This window comes from Amphiura filiformis, chromosome 5, assembly GCF_039555335.1.
Source record: "Amphiura filiformis chromosome 5, Afil_fr2py, whole genome shotgun sequence".
Classification (NCBI taxonomy): Eukaryota; Metazoa; Echinodermata; class Ophiuroidea; order Amphilepidida; family Amphiuridae; genus Amphiura; species Amphiura filiformis.
The window spans coordinates 67284031-67303656 of NC_092632.1; the positions used below are offsets into that span (position 1 = coordinate 67284031).

Sequence of the window (19626 nt, forward strand, 5' to 3'; positions counted from 1 at the left end):
TAATGTGATATCCGACGGCGCACCCAAATAAAAATCAATTGTCATGGAATCCTGTCGTGAAACTACTTACTTAAAGCATTTAGACAGTAACTATTTTTGTGGGACATGAGAGCACATCAGACATATCGAATTGCATTCTGAATAAGAAGAATGTCCTTCTGATATCAAATTATTTTAATTTTTTGAAACTTGCGATATAATACACATTTTATGGCAAATGATTAAAAATTGATATTTAACAGTCCTCAAATCTGATGACATGTACTTAAAGTGTATGTAGCTGGGATGAAAAGCCAACAACCAATTGAAAATTGATATATCGCGAATTTCAAAAAATTATGCTATAATTCATAAAGACCTACAGTTTGCCACATGCTAATGGTGGCAAGAATGATCACAAGAATTTATGTGGCAGAATAAACACATTTATACATCATTTTTGATAACAAATTTCAACCAAATTCTTATTTGGATTGGATATTCTTACAGAAGGACTTCTCTTAATTAAACAAGTTTGGCCACAAAAGACATTGGTGAGTAAGTCCCTTGTTGTAAAAAAACCTGCTGTACATGGGAAGTATGATTTTTTATTATTTCATATGGCTTGTTGCTGGTATCATACCGCATGTACCCACCTCTCCGGATCTAATCACATGATCTATCATCCAATATGTCTGATGGAACTTTTACATTCAATCCATATAATTACCTTTTCTTGTAATAACTTAGATGATTGCTGGCTTCCTTTCATATCACTATGACTATGGCCTTTACTCTGAGACCAAGGCAATACAGCTTCAAATGTGTCCGGATTCTCCAGAGCAAAATCATTACGGAAGAATGTCTGTGGCCAAAGAAAGAATACATTTTTAAACTGACTACTTTTCGGATAATTACAATCTACATGCAGAGCTGCCAACATTGGATTATGTAAATGCAGAAGATTTCTGCGAAGTGTAAAAAAAGCTTAGGATGTGGCTCTCTTGCGCCAAGGACAGCGGCCCTTACGTGGGATCAGCCCTCCCGAAAGCTCCTGGATGTTAACTTTTTGTGACCCTTAAAAATGCCTTTCCAAGGCTACCTAACCGTTTTTTTTTGCAAAAGGACAGGACAGTGGCCCTATAATTGATTTTGTTTTTATTTTTTAGCCAGATGGCTGTAAATGCAGAAGATTTAGCCAGATGGCTGCAAATGCAGAAGATTTAATACGTTTTGCAGAAGACAGAAGATTGTCAGCAAATGAGGAAGTCTTCTGTAGGATCAAGAAGGGTTGGCAGCTCTGCTACATGTATTAAATAAATGGGGAGGAGGGTCAATCTTTATATCATGGTAACTTACAATAGATGTTATCCACGTTACTCATGCGTGACTTCTAACAAAAGGCGCTTGTTCCCGTAGTATTCCTCATTCAAACCAATTCAATGCACAACCTCGGAGTTACCTGCATTACTTTGGCGGGCTATTTTGAAACAGCGATGGTTGCACATGTGGGTACTTCTTTTGAAAGTCCCAAACCAGGTATAGCAGTCGCTGATAGGATATGCAGCTTATAGAACACGGATAACCTCTATAGATGCTTCCAAGGCTCTTGGCATTCTATTGACATTTTTTTTTTCAATTTCTTCTATAGGTATTACATTTCTTATAGCAATACAAATCATGCACCACAAATTTTTTTCTCAAATTAAGCAAATTATGCTGCTTTTTATGAAAATTAGTCAAGTCTCATCCAAATTTTAATGACCTATGCAATGTAATTAAAACAATTTCCTGAAACTGTTACATGTTATTAAATAATTTGAAATCCAATTTGTTTTGCAAAATGCATCAAAACATTTTTCTTCCAAGATCATAGGACAAAAGTATGCAACTAATCATACAATACCCGGTACACAGTTCACCCAGTATACAAACCAGTACATACAATGATGATTATCAGGAGCTTTACTAGCATTTCAGCTTTTTAAAATAATTTATTTTAGCCATTTTATGTCTGGTATTATTTGATCAAAAGAAAAATCTCACAATAGTGTTCTACATACCTTAGGAATTTGATCCAACTCCGAGCCATTATCTGTAAACAAACCATGATGAATTGTAACAATGAATTAACAATTAAACAAGCAAGCTGTATATTTCACTCCCAAATTTGCTAAGGAGTTATTTCAATAATGATGTACTATGCAAAGATGTGTTGAGGTCCTCAACATCAGGGACTGCCATTTCAAAATGAGAAAAGAGCTGTAGAATGCTCTTCTGGTCTCTTCAAGAAGAGCTTTAGAAGAGCTGTTTGCACCTGTGGCCATTAAAACATAAAGAATTTAACGAGTCATCTAGAGGAGCTATAAATCGCTCTTGCAAATGCAACTTAAGAAGAGCTGTAGAGGAGTGATTGCTCTAGCTCCTCTCAAACGGCAGTCCCTGCAACATTGTGTTTTCTCCCAGATACATTATACACAGTCATTACAATGTACATCTAATCTAAAGGTGGCAATAACTGCATAATACCATTTGCAACCTGAGTTCAACCCTATCCCTAACCCTAAACCACCCTATTACATATGTGACATGATCTGGTCTATGGAGGCCAAAGGAGGCATTTTTTGAAAATTGAGATACTATAACTATTACTTTAAATACAAACATTAAGTTAACATACTGAAATCACCAAAGGTCTAGCATACCCAGTTCTGAAGTTTTATGATATCTATTTTCTATAAATGTATTTTATTATATTGTATTGTATTTTATTGTTTTTATTGTTTTTTACTACATATATTTGCATTCAAATTTGGCCCCCATGGACCAGATCGTCTCACATATCATAATAACCTTAATAACCCTAACAATTGATTTGAAGTATCTCACTTTAAAAAATATCAATTACAAAGCAGCATTTAATCATACATGAATCTGTAACATATACCATAATAAATTTCATAATTTTTTGAACAAAAACTGTAAATATTCCATGCAAAATGATACTTTAAAAGGACTTGATAGATAGATAGATGTGGTTTCAAGCACACATGTACGTCATCACATTCTGCAAACTCTACCATATTGTTCTCGCTTCTTCCGTCTCTATTTGTAACAGTCACCTCTGAGTACAAAGCCATGTAAATAATACAATTAACTTCTTGTCATCCTGTGTACATGCTATAGATAGAGTTGATAATTGCATCACTAGTGAAGATGGCGTGTAAATTACAATGCCTATGGCATTTCTATTCATCTACACCAGTAATGCCTGCACTAAGATGAAAGCGCATTATTGGGCTACTTCAAGATTTCTTGCCTCAACTCTGGCAACTGTCTCATACATAGTACCTCAGATAAAATTTTGCCTGTTTTTGCAGTGTTCAAATTTAATTTAATTTTAATGTTTAATTTTTATGATAACAATGGAAGGATGTTTATAATATAAATATCTACATTTATTTTATAATTTCTCTTGTTATTTTTTTTATTTATTTTTATTTTGCTTTGCTTTTGTCTACTTTGCTTTTCATGTTTTGTGCCTCCACATATATGTAAATGCACCTTGTTCATCAGAACTATTTTATGGGATTACCTGGAATCAGGAACCTCTTTCCATGGAAATATATTGGTGCTTGGAGGGAAATTTTGCCACTTGGGTGAAATGTTTGCTCTCCCAAATTAAGAAATATATTTAAGAAATTTAACTAGTTTATTTCTACTTTTTTGAAAAAATTAAGTGGTTTATCTTCCAGCAAAACATTTTGTCTGAGCCTTCTTTTGGGTTATATAAGCACAGTGCTTTCTACCTAATTGGGCAATTTCCTAACTTTTCGTTCTGATTATCTAATCATTTCAGTGTTTTTGAATGCCTTATTGTGGGGGTCGACCGGGTTTTAGCCATATCAGAGGTTTCTGAGGCATATAATTGTATGGGTTTTTTCTAAAATTGTTTTTCATTTTTAATGCATGCAACCCCTAAAAAGTTTATAATTAACACTTTCTTAATTTCCCCACTAACACAAATTTTCTTGCTCTTTTTATGATGAAATATCATCATCAAAAATTAAATTTTTTTTAAATTTTTTTTTAGTAGAAACAAAATTGGAAAACCGATTTAAATCGGGGAATAATCAGGCCTGTATTATAAACGCTTTTAAAATTGCGATACTTGAGAGAACAAGTCCCAGTTTGTTTGCCTAATTTATAGCACATTAGCAACACCGATCTCAAGTTCTCAACAAACACAGAATGCTCACAGAGCGACATTTTCTGCACAAGAAACTCTAAAATGTAATTGTACCTGTATCAAGTATCTTCCTTAGTTAACAACTTTCATGCTTACAGAGTTCCAACCAAGTTTTCAATAGTTTATAGAAGGCTTACATGACGCAAAATATTAATAATACTTCAATTGTGTGTATTTGGAGGAATATGGTTTCATATTTCTGCAAAATCCTACAATATAACATACTGTCCCTGAACCAACAATGTGGCAATATTGTACATCACATAAATTCATATTGATGTAAATATTTAATTAAAAATACATCACACCAATTTTAATTCAACTTAATTAAAATACACTACAACAATTGATTATAAAACAAGATTGATATTAGTGGTCACAATCAGAACAAAAGATTTGCAAACATGTCAATACTCTTTGACTACCGTAGATACAAAACAATCAAACTATTTTCTTACAATAAAATGACTAGAAACAATAAATAAATAATTTGGGTTATCCATATGATCCAGATGTATATTATGACGGATGTCTCAATGTCATTATTCAGACCCTTGATATTTTAATGCCAATTTATGACAGATTTTTGTCATTAATATCTACCGATATAGTATATATTTGTTGATATGCACTTTATTACAGACACACTGACCTTCTACAGATGTTGTGGTACACAGTACATGTAACCATCGGATAGTATTTTAAAATAAAACTGTAATATTTTTATGAATCCATTTTATGACTCCATAAACCTATGAATATGCAGCCATATAAATTGTTACAATCTAGGTTTGTTTATTTGTTGTTATTGACTTGGGCACGGTTGAGGGTTGCAAGTTTGAGCGCCAGCGGTGCCATCGTATTGTGCACTTGGACCTGGCTCTTTACCTCACTTGCCTCTCTCTACCCGGGGGTATACCCAGGGGTAAAATGGGGAGCTGTCATGAATATTGTCCATTGAGCGCCGCCTAAAGGTGTGATCATCTCTGGGGCTTATGTATGGCTGATGACATATTCTTAAGACAGCAGAATAAATGTACAGCGCTTTGATACACATGAAAGGCGCTGCATAAATGCCAATATTTATTTATTATTTATTTATTACATTGATGTCAACTAACCTCTTTGTCTTCTGTCTGTAGTAACAGGTTCATCGGCCCCACATGTAGTCCTTCTCCTGGACCTTAGATCCTACAAAAGATAACAATAATAACAACATTATAGACCTAGAAGTACATCACTATTAGGCAAGTGAATATAAAAAGGAAAGTGTGTATAAATAGTCCCACATTTCACAGCAAAAATAAATAAATGCTTATCTTGAAGTTCTTGTTTTATAACAAGAAAGTTCTGTGTATTATTTTTGTGGATTGTACAATGTACATAGTATACATACGGTATCCAGTCATAAGATGAAGGAGGTTGGAAGGGTGGGAGGGTGGCCGTCTTATAAGGTTGGTTTGGGTCCAACGTTTTTTCCCCTTTTCTTACATCTTATTTAACAAAGGTAGATCAATCAGTGTTGACAAGCTGCTCTCCAATGTTGCCCAGGGTCCATAATGGGGTGTACCAACAGCCTGGCGTTACCCTAATTGGAACTGGCTGCGAGGTCTTTGTCATCCACTACATTAGCACTACTTTCAGGCTCTGTTGCTATTAGTATGCTTTCCAGAGAGGACCTTGCATCATCGGTTGAACGTCTTGTGCTTGGCTGCTCACGATATGCACTCACTAAGTCTGTGAGGGCCACAGACTGCAGCTAGCACTGCATCTGCCCTACCGTTCAAATGCAGCAATGGACAGAGGAGATAATTGAATATGGTCATTTTCACAGTAAAGGGTGTAACTTTTGATTTTTAGGGTCAAAATTTCAAACCACTTAAATATGTTTCTGTTTACTGAAATCATGCATAGAAGCAACTTAAATTCCAGTAAAATAATGTTTCAAGGCTTAAACCTTTTGATTTCTAATAAAAATTTGACATTTCCATAACATTTTGGTTAAAATCTAAGAAAAATGTATTTTACATAACCTCAGAAAATTATGACATGAAAGCTGGAATACATGTGAAATCCCATTCCAAAGTAAGTCAACAGATATAAGTTAAATTTTATACCATGTTTTGCTATGTTTGTAATTGCACTTTTGAAAATTTTTAACATCAAGTGTCATTTACAATGGAAATTTCCAAACCTTAAACATACTTTTTAAGTTTTAATTGGGTTCCTAAAATAATTTGAATGTCTAACTTCATGTACAAATACTACTTGATGAAAGGAACCTCCCAGCCAAGTTTCACAGAAATTGGAGTTATTTTTTAGAAATGGCAATTCAAGCGATTTGTGTTTCGGAGGCTTCAGTTAACAACACAGGTGATCATAAAAGTAAAATATTTGGCTAACTACTACAAGTTGACATAAAAAATAGGTAAAAAATATCACAATTATCAATTTTCATGCTTTGCTTCTAAGTATTGAATTTCAGTTGTGACAAAAATTAAATTATCACAGCAAGTCATTTTTTTTGTTTCGGAGGCTTCATGTTAACAATTGTTAAACATTGCAGAAGTAGCTTTTTTGAAAACACCAGTGTTGGGATCATCTAAGCTGTTATTTTCTTGTGTGTATTGAATCAATGATTCTATGCGGCAGATATTGTAGATTTATCACATGTTAATTTTTTCACCCATTTGTTAAGTATGGTGTTTTTTGCATGTGAAGCCTCCGAAACAGGCTTTTTGGGTATCAGTATATTTTTCAAACATTAACCATAATGTCAATTTTTTTTTAATTTATGACATTCTGCACATATCAAGTAATAATTACAATGCAGATATCAGTATGAAACACACCAATTTAGATATGCATAGATGATAATTAATCTTATTGTTGTTTCGGAGGCTTCGTTTGTTCCGGAGGCTTCAATTGTTAACGGAAAGTTTGTATTGGGTCCCATTTTCAAACGGTGATATATATCTCCACGATATAAAAACATGTGACTTAAGGATCTACTTTGCTACATTTTGATAAATAGATTGGATGAGCTCTTTTATTTATATTTGCACAAGCTTGCTGAACAGTTTGTTTCGGAGGCTTCAAAAAAGTTAACGGAAAAACGGCTCTTTGAAGTCAAGATTTTATAAAAATTTTAAAAGCTTGCAAATCGACTAATTTTTGTTACCCATTTCAAGTTAAGATAACAACTGTTATGAATCAAGAAGAAGTGAAGAAATAACCAAGAATTATGAACCAAAGCTACACCCTCAAAGTTTGTTAACAATTGTTAACGGAAAATGAAGCCTCCGAAACAACAAATATCGAAGTCCGGTTCTCAAAAATACAGGGCTGTTCACAATTAAATCTAATGTGGCAGTGTTTACTGAACATATGACTGTACTTTCAGGATAAGAAAAAGTATCCATGAACTAACTGAAGAAAACACAGGGTTTTACAAAAATGTTACTGTTTTTTATAGTTTTTCAAAATGGCAATATTAAGTACATTTAAGCCTGCTAAAACTGAACGCAGTAACTCCCAAAGCTGATTATGCTACCCAAGGTAGCTGCTAACTAGATGACTTATGTGGCCAAAAATCATGGAATTCTGTGGCTTTATTAGAACACTACGGATTAAAATGTTAAAAATCCAAAGTTACACCCTTTACCGTGAAAATGACCATATGGATTTTGCACACACAGGGGATTGAACCTGGGACCTCCTGCACCAAAGTCATAGACACAAACCCCTAGGCCACGCTGCTTTCACTTTAAAAAAATACAATCAAGCTACATATGTAGGTCCCAAAAGTGACCCTGCAATGGACAACATTTTTTTAAACATCTACAAAAAGACCACTTTGCTGCACCCAAAGAAGATCAAAGTGACTCTGATTTCCAACGCTTTGAAGTCTTTTGCAGAAGACCATCATGATTTCTGACACCCTGTTTGGATTTCCAACAGGAGTTTTATCCTTCTATAGACCCCCACCTTTTGATCATCAAATCTGGGGGAAGGAGCATTTCAAAGATTGTTTCACTTAATCAAAATTTTGAGATAACCTCTACAAAATTGATGCACTGCAGCAAAAATAAAACTGACTCTATGGACACGTTCAGTACATAAATTTTGATAATATTATTTGCTAACAGTAACATGTTTCACTTCCCATGTTACAATCAATAATTGATAAATGGCTAATGTCTGATATGTCAGGATAATGTCTGAAATTGAGTTTCCTGTATCTGTGCATCCAACTACATAAACTACCTTGTCTGTTCTCAATTAAATTGAGCACTTTTGAAGTCAAGGAAAAAAACACCTTTTCCCCATTGAAAAACATGTCAAGTCATGCAAAAGTAAACATCTCTTTTTTTAAAGGCCCTTTTTAAAAAACCCTGCCTTCCTTGTTGGCGGGCCTGATATATGTACATACTGTATAAGTATAAGTTTTAATGTGACATGCTGGATTTGATGCTTGGTGAAGTTAATAAATTAAAGAAAAAAACAATGGCAGGATGTTACAAATTCTAATTTCCATTGTTTCCTTAAGGAAGCTGATCTATATAATGCTTAGGCATTGTCTAATATTTGAAACACTCATACATGTACTGTACAGTATAGGAGTTTTGGATCATGATAACTTAAGGGGCTGTGCAATAATTATGAGCCCTGGGGAGGGTAAAATTGGGGGGGGCAAGAAATTTTTGGCAGCGAGCCGAAAAGGGGAGGAAGCAATTTTTGGCAAGCCGAGAGGGGGGGGAAAGTGATTTTTGGCACACATTCTTGGGGCACCTTTTAAATAAAACGCTCTAAAAAGTCTTAGGAAAAACGTACAAAAACGCTTAAATATGCACATTTTCCGGCTCGCTGCGCTCGCAACATGTACACCATTTAAAGTTTGCAAATTGGGATGCCCAAAATTTGGCATGTGCAAGGGGGGGGGGGCAAAGAATTTTTTGGCGGGCCGAGAGTGGGGGAGCAAGCAAGTTTTGGAGGGCTGAGAGGGGGGCGCAAGCATTTTTGGCAAGCCGTTTGGAAATTTCTACGGACCTGAATATCACTGATACTTACACTTGCTATATGCCGCAGATAACGTTGGAAGTAGTGTCTAGTGATGTTGGGTAACACGGTGATGGTGCAATTTCAGATTTTTCAACAAAAGTCTCTCCCCATGTTTTAGTAAAATAGTCTGTTTCTCTTTTTGATTTCCTGGGATCATTCAGCACTGCTGGTAAATTCACAGTTGATGAATACACTGTCCACTTCTCCTCTGGCTGCTGAACTTCAGCTGCTGTTGCTTCTGATGACGATGATGCCGAGTCACTTGTTTCGTTCGCATTCTTTGATTTTGTTGACTTGTTATATCCTATGTAAGATAAACAAAGGTAAAGTAAACATTAGAAGGGATATCTGGAGGTTTCATTCATACAAAATGTATGTACATGCAGTGCATTATTGTTCAAATGAGACAAGATACAGAAATCAAACAAGACTGATCGACAAGTAGGGTTAAGAGACCTACATGTATAATAACACTACGATGTAACATGATGCACAAAAATTATTTTCAATAGCACAATGTACATGTTATTATAAAAATGCACTACATGATTTTGATACACAATTGAAGCAATCTTTCATAATGATAATACATTGGATACATTTTGTAGTGTCTAACAATTAACAAAATTACCAGTGTCACTTTTTATTCTTTTACTTCCAGATATTGAAGAAAATATTCACTCATGTCTAACTTAGACACATTCTGATCCCAATTTGAAACTGGAATTATACAGTCTACGAACCGTTTGCAATTAAGGTGCCCCCCAACACACACACAAAAGTGTGTAAATAACAAAGATTTGCAAATTATGCAAATAATATGCTGTTAAATCCAGGCTGCCCAGACATAAAGTGCCTGAATGGGAAGCCACCCCGGGGAAGCCACATGTACATGTACATCAGTGCCAAAAGCAAAAATGCATCTCCCAGACTGCTCCAACATGCCTCTGTGGCTCAATTGATTAAAACATCAAGTTGGTCTTGATCTGAATATATGATACCAGTTCAAATCCAGTTAGATGCACTGTTATCGCTCTAGCATACACCTACAATTGCAAGCTGAAGGATATGTAGCAGGGCTGCAAGTTTCCCCCTGCAAAAATATCAAGGGATAAATATAGAGAAATTTTGAAAAAAAATGGGCAAAATGTGTAATTACAGGACTTTTCAGCATTTGCAACAGATGTTGTAACAGATGTAAAACAAAATATAGTCATTGATTGATTTGGCAGAATTGATGTAATGTTACCAACCCATGTGCAGAGCAGCCAACATGCAGGGGGCTGCTTTTTAGCCTGCTTAAGGGGGTACTACACCCCTCAATAAATTTGTGTCTATTTTTGCATTTTTCTCAAAAACTAATAATACAGTGGTAACAAAAGTTATGTATATTATAGGGGCAAGGAATCCAATTACTACCCTGGAATTTCAGTGACACAAGACAAGCGGTTTGTTATTTATGATCAGAAATAAGGTACCACTATGATGTACCTCATTTCCTATCATATATACTGAACCGCTTGTCTTGAGTCACTGAAATTTCAGTGTAGTAATTGGATTCCGTGCCCCAATAATATACATAACTTTTGTTACCAGTGTTTAATTATTTTTTGAGAAAAATGCAAAAATAGTCACAAATTTACCACATGGGTGTAGTACCCCCTTAAGGCCTCTGGTTGGAGGCCACATGAAGCCCCAGAAGCTCTGTAAATTTGTTTTTGGATAAAAAAAACAAACATATTTATCCAGTTTTGCAAAATTATACTAATCCTTCACTAAAGTAGTTAGTTCTAGCTGGCAATAAAAGTCAAATTTCAATAGTTTCGGAATATGAGGGAAAATGGACCCTTTTTTTTTGCATGATTTCTTATATTGCAGTAACAACATTCAAAGACTTGGCACAAGTCTAAGCATTCAAAATTTAGGCCAGTGGCGTAGCCAGCTTTCTTGATCGGGGAAGGAGCAAAATACAATTTTGGGGGCAGAGATGGGGAAAAAATTGCAGTTGCATTGAAAAGGCTAAATTGGGACGATGTGGGCAAAAATTTTGTATTTTGCACTATTTTGGCCCATGGATCTGGGTGAATTTTGGTGGAAAAGGGGCTCCTTGCCCCTTTTCTTTGCCCTCCAGATTATCTCCTCCATCAGAGGGGCACCTTTTTCTTTCATTTTTTGTCAGGGAGGCACTTAGAGTACAATTAGTGCCAAAAAGGCATGCTCAATAAAAAAGACATTTCAAAGGCAAACAAATATTTTAAATCTGATTAAAAAAATATAGCGATTATAGGGCTTTTTGAAATTGTATTATATAGGGAAATACAGAAAAATCTTTAAAATATAGGAAATATATAGGGCCTCTTGCAGCTAAGCCTTGAAATAAGCGGACTGGAACCAGGAGCAATTTGTTTTTGAACATTGCTCCTGGTTCACTGGGATTTACAAGAACCAGGAGCAATTTCTGAAGAAACAGGAGCAATTTTCAAATACTCGAATTCTTTTCTGCATAAACAGTACAGCATACAAGCACTACTGCATCAAGTGCAAAACTGGAACCAGGAGCAATTTGTTTTAGAAAATTGCTCCTGGTTCATGTGAATTTTACAAGGACCAGGAGCAATTGGTGGCTTTATGAGAGCAAATTTGCTCCCCGCGCCCGCTTATTTCAAAGATTGCGAGTTGCAGCCAGGCTAGGCATATTCGGTATACCGAATTTCACGGTTTATATCGGTTTGAAATCAATACCGAAACCGATACCGACCGTTTTTTCAAAAACCGAAAAACCGGAAAAAAAAAAAAAACTATAACTATACAAACCCACCCAAGCCCAACTAACCTAACACCCTTGCCCGAATCGGGGAATTAGGGATGAAATTTATTTCACCTAAAAATTGGACCTATATATAATTTATTTACAAATTTTATTTTGTTTAAATGTTTTTCCTAACCTTATAACCCTCTAACCCACCCCAACCTTACGACTACCCCTTCTACCAAACCTTACTATAACTATACAAACCCACCCAAGCCCAACTAACCTTTAACCTAACCCAAAACCCTTGCCCCTTATTAGGGAGAAATTGATTTCACCTTGAAAATCGGACAGGTATTTAATTTTGTATGTTTTAAATGCATGAATGTGTTAATAACGTTTTAATTACTTTATTTTGCCTCATTTCATCGATTTGCTATTTTTATTGCTAAATTATAAAAGAGAAACCTTTAAAAGAATTTTTGAAATTTCAAAAAAAATTATAAAATTCTGAAAATACAAAAAATATACATTCAAGTGCACAAGTTGTTTTCTTTTGGGTAAGAATTTTTATCTTACATGCACCAGTTTCTTTCTTGCAGGTTAGAAATTTGATAAATAGGTCATCATATTCAAAATTCATGCATGGGCCTATTTATCAAATTTCTAACCTGCAAGAAAGAAATTGGTGCATGTAAGATAAAAAATTACCTAGAAGAAAACAACTTGTGCACTCTAATGTATTTTCTTTGTATTTTCAGAATTTTAGATTTTTTTGAAATTTCCAAAAATATGTGAAATGTTTCTCCTTCCTATAATTAGCCATAAAAATGGCCATTTTGATGAGATGATGCTAAATAAAGTAATTGAAACTTATTAATATATATTCATGCATTTACTAAACATGCTAAATATAGGTCCGATTTTGTGGTGAAATCAATTTCACCCCTATTCCATTTTGGGGTTTGGGGCAACAGTGTTAGGCTAGTTAGGCTTGGGTGGGTTTGTATATTATGTAGTACAGTTTGGGGGGAGGGTTAGGGTTTGTTTATGGGTAGGAAAAACATAAAAAACTTGTGAAAAAATTAAAAAAAAAAAAAAAAAAAAAAAAAAAATCGATTTTTTTTTTTTTTTTTTTTCAAAACCGATTTTTCGGTTTATATCGGTTTTACACAGACGGTTTATCGGTTTTCGGTTTTTACAATACCGATTATGCCTAAGCCAGGCTGATGTAGGTTTAATTGCCGATGTTAGTTGAGTTTTCAAGGGGGTCAAATATTAGACTAAAATGCTTTTTTTTTTTGCATAATATTCCAAGCTGCATATGGGTATAATCAGAAATAATGGCACCAAAGTGTGACAAAAGTGTCAAAATTACAAACAGTGTTCAGAGATGTAATTGTTGTCTTATTGTAAGCAAAACATATCTAAATTCAAGAAAAAATAAAAAAATTACTTCAGTAATATTACTAAATATTTTTTTTCAACTGGTTTATTGACAAAAGTAGTCAAAAATCTTCAGAAACATAACACAAAAGACCCATGGCATTCCTTGTTATATTTTGACAAAATTATGCAAATATGTCATTCTTTGAGTTTTAATTAATTACTTAGACACTAAACTAAAATAGTCATGTAGAATTTTTCACATGGAAACAAAGTTTTGGAAAAAAAATTAAAATTTTCATTTAAACACCTAAAAATTCGTGGAAATCAGGAACAAAAGTTTGTGTTTGTCAAAAGAAACATCTTAAATTATTTTCTGTTTGAGTTTATATCATGCAATATGATGTGCAAAAACTGTGTTGAAGTTTTTAGCATCACATTGTTCTTCAAACTGATGTAAGGATCTATCTAAGTAGTGCTTTTGTGTAACACTCCTGACACTGTATAGTACCTGTATGGCCTCAAATATTTTATAAACTACATTTTCTAAAACAGTCTTTGTAATTTTTTGTTGACAACATCTATGGTCCTCTCAAAAAAGGCACAGAATTTAGGTGATTTACGTTCATTTTTGTTTTTCGAGCCCAGCTTGCATGTTTTTGTAACACTCCTGACACTTTGCTACAGTAACTGTATAGCCTCAAATATATAAATTTGCCAATCACATTTTCTAAAGTATTTTTTGTAATTTTTTGGTGACACTATCTATGGCTATCTCAAAGGGCAAAAAATTGAATTACATTAGTTCAATTTCATTGTTGAGCCTATATATTACTTACAATTGATTGTCAGGAGTGTAACATTTTGGTTGAGCCATGAAAACCATGTTTTTATGTACATATTTCTTGAATATGAAGGTCTTTACATCTGCATGATTGCAGCAGTTTGGCTTCAGGAATATATTTTCAGGGCTAAAAGAACACCAACAGACTGGTAATTTCTTCAGAAATTTGAATTATTGCCAATTAATTAATTCTGTGTAACACTCCTGACATTGACTATTTAGATAGCTGTAGCAAACATGTTCAAGCTATGGCAAATATTTTTCTTGTTTTTGAGTTCCTATCCCAATGCACTATTAAATAATATAAAAAGTAATGTATGAATATTGCCAACTTGGTGTATGAAAAAAATCAAGTTGAATTCTGATGTAACACTCCTGACGAGACAGAATTTCTCTTTTCAACCCGCTCTAAAAAGAAAACGGTTTTGATATTATGCAAGTTTTATTTTTTCCAAGTTTGGCCCAAATGTTGCTTTTACTTTAAACAGACTGAAATAGATTATTACTGTCATCATAACCTTACAATGCTACACAATCTGGCGAGAAGTGATTTTTGGAACATATTTTATTTTTCGCACCATGTAGTCTTCACATGTTCCTAGACTATTAAGCGACTAATATGAAAGAATTTGGTACTTAACAATAGCAGACACTTCACACAATGCCATGAAAACCCATGCAACACTTTGCAACTTGTATATTTTTTACAGTGAATGATTAAAAAACAAGTACCTCTTTTCTTGTCACGCTAAAGTGTAACACTCCTGACCATATATGGGGAAGAAAATTGGGCATATTATTTTTTACATGACAGCTACGACACTACAAATTGCTGTGGTTAAAGAGAAAATCATAACACACTTTTTGAAAGATGAATGTCTTTGCTGGTCTTTTTCATTTGCATAGCAGGCATCAAAAACCAAACGGTGCCATTATTTTTGACTTTACCCATATCTGATGGGCCAATTTACTGGGGTACATGAGTTTCTAAATGAGTTTGTCAAACCTGCAGCTATTGAATAGTGAAATGTCATGCCCATATTAGGCCAAGTAAAAAAAGTTATTAGTTTCTCATCCCGCCCGCATTGTTTTTTGCTGCTGCATCAAAGAAGGTTTTTTTTTTACAAAAAACCAATAAAAAGACAAAATTTTGATTGATTTTCGCTGTCAGTACCTTTTCTAGTCTCGTTTGCAGCTAGTTTGTTCCCTACCTACAATACATGTAATTATTTGTGCCTTTTTGCAGGGCACATATGGAACTTATAATGGAAGTCTTGCGAAAAAGACACTAGATCTATTGTTTTGGGGGAAAAACAATGTTGTTTTTGAAAGGGCAAGGAAAAAAAAAGTGCCTTCACCATCCTTTTTGAAAAAAAAAAGGACAAGAAACTAATTATGTTTTGTTACTTTAAAAACTACAACACAATGCCAAATTGCTCCTACAGGAAAACAAAATGGAATATGAAGCTCAAAATTTCATGGCTTTCCTATTTCATCAATTATACATTGTACCACCACACAAGAAAAGGGAAAAAATGAAGAGGTGAAATTGATTAGCATGTCCACTGGGCCATACCATTGGGTCCAATGTTAAATTTTGGGGGGCATTTGGGGCTCAGCATATTTACATATTTTTTTAACCTGGGACTCCTGGGCCCAAAATGTCCTCTGCATATAAAACTACAAGTACAACACAATATCTTGTTTTTATTATTTATGGTTGGCATTATTTATTTGATATATTTTCTAAAGTGGTTTTAAGCAAGTTAAGAGTAAGAGTAAGTGGCATTGAGATCTGTGACTGAATGTGAACGAACTGTGACTCAAAGAGGGACCCCCCCTGTGATTTTTTGTGTCTTCACAGTCTTTTACAATTACAAGATTAGCCATTTGAAACAATCAATCACAATCAATACTTTGCTAGTAATGCAAGTATTGAGAAGACATCTAGACCAAAGAATATGAAAAACACTGAAGTAGGTACCCCGGTAACACTTTTTAAAAGTGCAACCCCCCCAAATCCTTGCAAATGAGATATTTTGAAAAGAAATACGGACCTATGAAGTCTACATGTATGGCACAAGCAAAATTATGATTTTCACACATATGGGTCAAAGTAGTCTCTCCGCAGTCAGTTTGGTTCCACTCTCTCTTCTCCACACAAACAGGTGGATGGATCGGAACTAAACTGGCTGAGCGGTGAAGACTATCCGATCATGTGACCAGTGTTCGAAATAAGCACTTATCCTCTTGTCCTCTTGTCCAAAAATCACTGGGGACAACCAAATTGAGCTATGTACTTATCCCCTGGACAACCATTATATTTTACCTCCAAATATATGACACATTTTGGGGACAACCAAATTGTTTTGAGGACAAGCAGAATTTATGCTTTAGTTGTCCTCGGGACAACCTCCATTTTTTCCCTATTTCGAACACTGCATGTGACCCAAGTCGCTGCCTAGAGCATTAGAAATCATTACGGCTTGTGCTCAAAGCAGCCTCTTGTTTGGAAAACTGAAGCAGCATACAATGTACGACTTCTGAAAGTAGGTTCAATTAGGCATGTAGGTATGTGTATACTCATGAATATATTAATAACATATTGTAAATTGAATCCGTTGAGATATTCGGCTGAAAAGTTTGTTTCAGCCTCCATTGAATTTGTGTAGAACCACATGTACTAGTAACTACAAATTTCAAACGTTTGAGGACTTGTTCTCAACTTTAGTTGTAGCAGGTGCCATAGGGTATGGGTAGGCCTATACGTCGAACAACTGAATACATGCACAACGTACGGACCAATATATTTTTGTAAACATTTTAGGCCTATAACAAAATGTATATTTTCGTACAATTGTACAACTATCGTAATACCCTATGACCTATAAAAGTTACCTGTTATCAAAGTGTCCGCAAAAAACTGGTAATCGCAAGTATCTTTGATGCTGAAAAGTAACGATATTCACGCAGGGACAGGCCGAAAACCTTACCTCGATCGTAAAATCCAGCCCATGCATGTCATAAATAATTCATTATTGCATTGTGTAAATGTCACTGATTGTGTCCACGTATTGTTATTGAACCTGTTAAAGCAGAAGTCATGCTGAATTTATACTCGATCGCTGGATCACCATGTGAATTCGCCTATTAAAAAAAAAACCTCTACGACCAGGTTGTTTTAAGCATCGAGCACGCTGACTGGCTTAGCAATTATCCAAGTAGTTTTGTAAACCAATCAGGTTAGACGTACTTTACTGGCGGGTCACATTAATTCATACCGTAAAAGGCCGTCGCCTTCATTGATTGGCTTACGATTGCGATGAATGGTGTTTGCAACCAATCACAAAACGGGTTACAAATAAATAAGGCGCCAATCGGAAATTTTGTACACGCCCATGATGACGTCATGCCACGAGGTAGCCGGAGGCTTCGCTTTTCTGCTAGCTTTAAAAGCGAGCGAGTGGTATAAAGTCAGTTTCACACCTGTGATTTATGGAGCATATCATAAAATCTCTGAGCACATCCACAGCGGATTTGACAGATAAAAATGACATTTGCAATTCTGAGCAATGGGATTCCATGAAATTGAAGATTAATGTAAGTTATTCTACAGGATCGGTAATAATTAACAGCTGGTCTGCTGTATTTGAAGTGCATATTGAAGTGTAAGTTTGTGACTTCGTACGTTATGTGCAATAGATATTACAGGAAGCTTAAATTGGCACGCTTTCCTGCAATTTGTCTGTCGCTTACGAAAGTTATTGGGAGTTCAGGGCACGTCACACCGAGTGTGACGTGACCTCGCTGGGCATAGGGTATGGGTACATGAGACCAGGTATAATAGGTGTCTTCATTGTTAATTATTTTCATTATAAATGTCTCAATTTATATTAATATTGACAATTAACAACCTGTTTGATGTATATTCATACATTGCTCACCTGTGTTTTCATATCATATTTTGTGGTGAAAAATGATTACAAATGTGTAATTTGCAATCATTTTTGGAGCAACGATTTCTTCGTACTGACGGCTAAGTGTGCATATATAAATGCACACTAAACACATACATGTACAAACACGTACGCAGCACCTGTTGGAACTCCTTGTCGGAGCCGGGAGTTTCAATTATTGGAACTGGTGTAAAACGGCACTCGCTATCGGGGAAATGTACGTAAACATTCCCCACCGCACGAAAGACGACCATACGATAAAACTAAAGGGCGGGAAGGTGTTTGACAAATGGCTATATTCCGAAATGCCACTTTCTTATTCAATGACCATGACATGTCATGATTCAATTCATTAATGTTTATTTTGCCTATAACATAAATTACGGAAACCAGTTTTCCATTTATTTTTAAAAAACATCAACAGTTTACTTACCATCCATGTTTACAGCATGATCTCTGGCAACATGATACTCATAGTCTTGTTCAGTAATACCATCAGATGCTGATGAGCTACACATTCCCTTGTCCCCATATTTACATATAAATAATGCCCTATCTCTTACACAATGACGATTACGAAGATGTTCAATGTATTCACCAGCATTTTTGAATGATACAGAACATATTTTACACAATTTCCAATTGTTCCATGGTCCTAATTCAATTAGTGATGTCTCTACCTGATTGGCAACATTTGAATGTGTATTATTGTCTGCCTTTCTGTAGTTTGAGGCACCAGTACTTCGGATTGTGTGACTAGTTCTTGCTGAGCCTGCAGAAACTTGCTGCTGCTGTGAGTGTGAGTGCACTGAAGTGTCATTGCCGGCAGCGATACGACTTTGACCTACGGAAGTGTGGATACTACTGGATAAATAACGATGTTTGTGTGTTCTATCTTTGGCACTCATTGCAAGTATAATATGGTACACATGAAGTTACAATACCAAGACATTCAGTACATTAAAAAGTTTACTTTCTCCGATTAATTGTACATTCCACGTACAGCGAATCTGACAACAATATCCACCATATTGAGATCTTGAAAACAACATGTAACGTGCTGTTATTAGTAATTTGTTATTGATACATAGCTTGTAACATATTCAAACTGCTAATATCTTGTTCTTTTATGGTTATTTTGATAAAATTTGTCCTAGTGCAGGTTTGATTATAAGCTAGTTTGAACGTTAAAGCATTTTGATATTTTCCTGTGAGCAGCGAGAAATATTATTTTTTATCTTCAACTGAACGTTAGATTATTCCATTACGAGACAGGCGATTTAAATTTAAAGTGAATACAGTTACAGGTGATCCAATAAACTTACCTCTTTATTTTTTAAGCATTCCGCCTATTCTCATGTCATTTTGATAATACAGTTAAAGAATACAATATTATTGACGT

At 34.9% G+C, this 19626-nt stretch overlaps 1 protein-coding gene across 1 annotated transcript in view; it reads right to left on the reverse strand.

The window, feature by feature from the left end:
* Positions 1–19254, reverse strand: part of LOC140153587 (vacuolar protein sorting-associated protein 54-like) — a 44141-nt gene extending 24887 nt beyond the window's left edge. The window contains 6 exon segments of the mRNA XM_072176367.1: positions 710–844; positions 2043–2074; positions 5350–5419; positions 9299–9354; positions 9357–9593; positions 18658–19254. Of these exon segments, the coding sequence (XP_072032468.1) occupies positions 710–844; positions 2043–2074; positions 5350–5419; positions 9299–9354; positions 9357–9593; positions 18658–19132 (1005 nt within the window). The 5' untranslated portion in view covers positions 19133–19254.
* Positions 19255–19626: the final 372 nt, after the last annotated feature.